At 40.5% G+C, this 2,951-nt stretch overlaps 1 protein-coding gene across 1 annotated transcript in view; it reads left to right on the top strand.

Moving 5' to 3' along the window:
- Positions 1–77: 77 nt before the first annotated feature.
- Positions 78–2,951, top strand: part of LOC116401370 (flocculation protein FLO11-like) — an 8,568-nt gene continuing 5,694 nt past the window's right edge. Inside the window, exons 1-2 of the mRNA XM_031879729.1 lie at positions 78–654; positions 1,327–1,794. Coding sequence (XP_031735589.1) covers positions 134–654; positions 1,327–1,794 — 989 coding nt within the window. The 5' untranslated portion in view covers positions 78–133. The remainder of the gene's footprint in view (positions 655–1,326; positions 1,795–2,951) is intronic.

Here is a 2,951-nt window from a genome sequence, read left to right as displayed (position 1 = left end):
GCAGGGGATGCTTTAGGGCGGGGCTACACGGTGATTGACAAGTCTCTGCCAGAGACATATGTGGCGTCTCTACGTCACTCCTCCTCAGTCCAGATATGGTCACTTCCTGTTCACTGGTTGCTAAAAAAACAAGATGGCGACGGCCAAAATAACCGTAAGAACTAATTTCTTTCTGGTCATCTATGATCCATTACTTAGGTGTTTTGCTCTCTATGGTTCTCTTCCAGATTTCCAGGAGACGGTGATGAACCCCTGTGATCCTCTGCTGTCTGGTCATGCGTTTGTCAAAGAGCAGCCGGAGTGTCACCCCCAGACCAACGGAGTCACACTCTCCAGACCCAGAGACTTCATCTCTGCTTTAGCCAAAGAAAGAGACTGCAGATCGAGTGACAACCTCCAGACTTCCAGAGAGAATCCGCCCAGCTACAACCGTGGGTTCAACTCCTCTGACGCGTCATCTACTTCTGCAGCGTCCGAACATCACGTCACAACGCAAGCTGAAGATCAGAGCCCATTGACGTCAACCATGAACTTGGATTGTAGCGTCACAGAGTTCAGGGACTTCTGCTCCACGTCGTCCTCGGGGAGAGAAGAAGTCCTGAATCAAAACGGGGAGATTCATTCAGAAGTTGTGGAGAGAGGGAAAAGAGAGAGGTGAGTGGATCATATTGTGGTTTAACGGACTGTTGTCTATTGTGAACCACAGATTAATGACACACTTTAACCATCAGAGTGTGAAATACAGTTTTACTGACCATCATTATAGACCGATATTCATTAAAAATATGATGACTATTATTTCAACAACCACTCTGATACCAACTAAACGTTTAATAAAGCATCTATTTATCTCAGTAATCATTGGTTAAATATGGTTGAAAAAAAGCTTTTTGAAGCAGAGATTAAATCGTATTTGTATACAAAACAAAATCACAAATTTGTCTCAGAGGGCTTTACAATCCACACTACATGATAATAATAATAACAATAACTTTATTTATATAGCACCTTTAAAAACAGAGTTTACAAAATGAAATGAAATAAAATAAAATAAAATGAAATGAAATGAAATAAAATAAAATAAAGCGACGACATCACATAAAAGCCAGTCTGTAAAAATGTGTTTTAAGAAGTAATTTAAAACAGCAAGTGATAAATAATTGTCTTGTGATTTTAGAGACTCTCAGGGGGTCTGAAGTGTCAATTAAAACCCATATTTTGCACCCTGGCTGTCCTTGATGTAGATCATCACGTCCTGTGGTTTTACAGTAGGAATCTAACCCCCTTTGACTTGGACCCTAATGACTCTGTGTGATTCTCCTGCAGGTGTGAGCTGAGTGATGGACGCTCTGCTTCCTCAACATCTGTGGACTTCATCACCCGGCCGGTCGACTCTGAGCCGAGAAGTCTCTCAGCTCTCATCGTACCACAGAGGGAATCCTCCAAAGACAGAGAAGAGACCACCGGACCTACTCTCCACAGAGATGTGTTCACCGTAGACGGAGAGCTGGTGCCTGACCCGGTACCCATGGTGGATCAGACCCAGAGGGGACCACTTCACCTGGAGGAGGCGGGGCCAAAGCCAGAAGAATCCTCATCACAGACCAGGATGCTTCTGCTCGGTTCGTCCGTGATCTTTACGGAAGAGACGTCTTACTACGGATCCTCGGGAGAACCGGGACGCCTTTCTGCTCACACAGTCACAGAAACCGCAGACTGTCTGCCGACGTTCACCAGCCGGAGGCCAGAGGACCTACCGGCTACTACGGGGAGACGGGCTCTGTCTAACACCTGGTAAGTCTGTGGCAGCTTTTATAGATACTAGAACTCTTATTGGTTCTTTCTAAGAAAAAAAGACATTTAATTAAGAAGATAATCAATATTTCTTTGTTATTCTTGTATGTAAACAACTTTCTTGAGCAGCAACACAAGAAGTTCTAAAGTCTTTAAAACACATTCTCAGCTAATCAATGATCTCAATGATTATGTTTCATTGATGATCCTGTTCTTCTGATCAAACTCCGTATGACATCACTAACGTATGACATCACTAAAGTTACCTAATCAATATCTCCCACAATTAATTTTTTTTTTTCACATATTTTTAAGACATATTTCACTATTTCTTTCAACGTATACTACTAATATTTTCTGATAAATATTTTATAAATTATGTTTATTTACATTAATTGATTAATTTGCACATATTCTGAATTTTTCAGAATTTTCTCACAATTATTTCACTAATAATTTTAGGAAATCTTTTGGATATTTTTCACATATTTATTTATGTATGTATTAGGGGGGCATCCCTAGAAGCCACTACCCACTTCTTAACAGATGTTTATTATCAGGAAGCAGATGTTTGCAGATTCTCCTAAGTCGATATAAACCTGATCCTGAACGAACCCTGACCTCAGCATGATCCTAACAACCCGACCCTGTGCTGACCAGAGATTAAACCCAGACATGTGCTTTCAATCTCAGCTCCACACGGAGAGACGTCGTCATCTTTTCTCTTGTGATGGAAACCGATCAGGACGTGTTTTAAGGAATGAGCCCCTAGGGCTCCTCTGACACTTTGTTTGTGCCAGAGATCAATAATTTTTTTTGCACCTGCTACTAATACCCGATCATTGATGGTCATTATTAACAGATAACAGATCCTTTGTTGTTTGATTATAGCAGCTGGTCTACAAGGATCCAGATCAAAAATACTAAATGTTATACTTTTACTTTGTTTTAGTGTTTTTTCTTCATAAAAACACACAATATAACTGATAAAGAAATAAAAGATTGGATTTTTATTGATTAAAACAAATCTAGTCATTATTATTTGTAATGATGTATTATAATGTGCTTAGAGCTACTAACGTTACTAGCTCTCCTCCTGTTGGTTAGCCATAGCGGTGCTGCTAACGTTACTAGCTCTCCTCCTGTTGGTTAGCCGT

This window comes from Anarrhichthys ocellatus, unplaced genomic scaffold (assembly GCF_004355925.1).
Source record: "Anarrhichthys ocellatus isolate YVR2014 unplaced genomic scaffold, GSC_Weel_1.0 scaffold401, whole genome shotgun sequence".
Taxonomy (NCBI): Eukaryota; Metazoa; Chordata; class Actinopteri; order Perciformes; family Anarhichadidae; genus Anarrhichthys; species Anarrhichthys ocellatus.
This window is presented reverse-complemented; position numbering and strand designations above follow the sequence as displayed.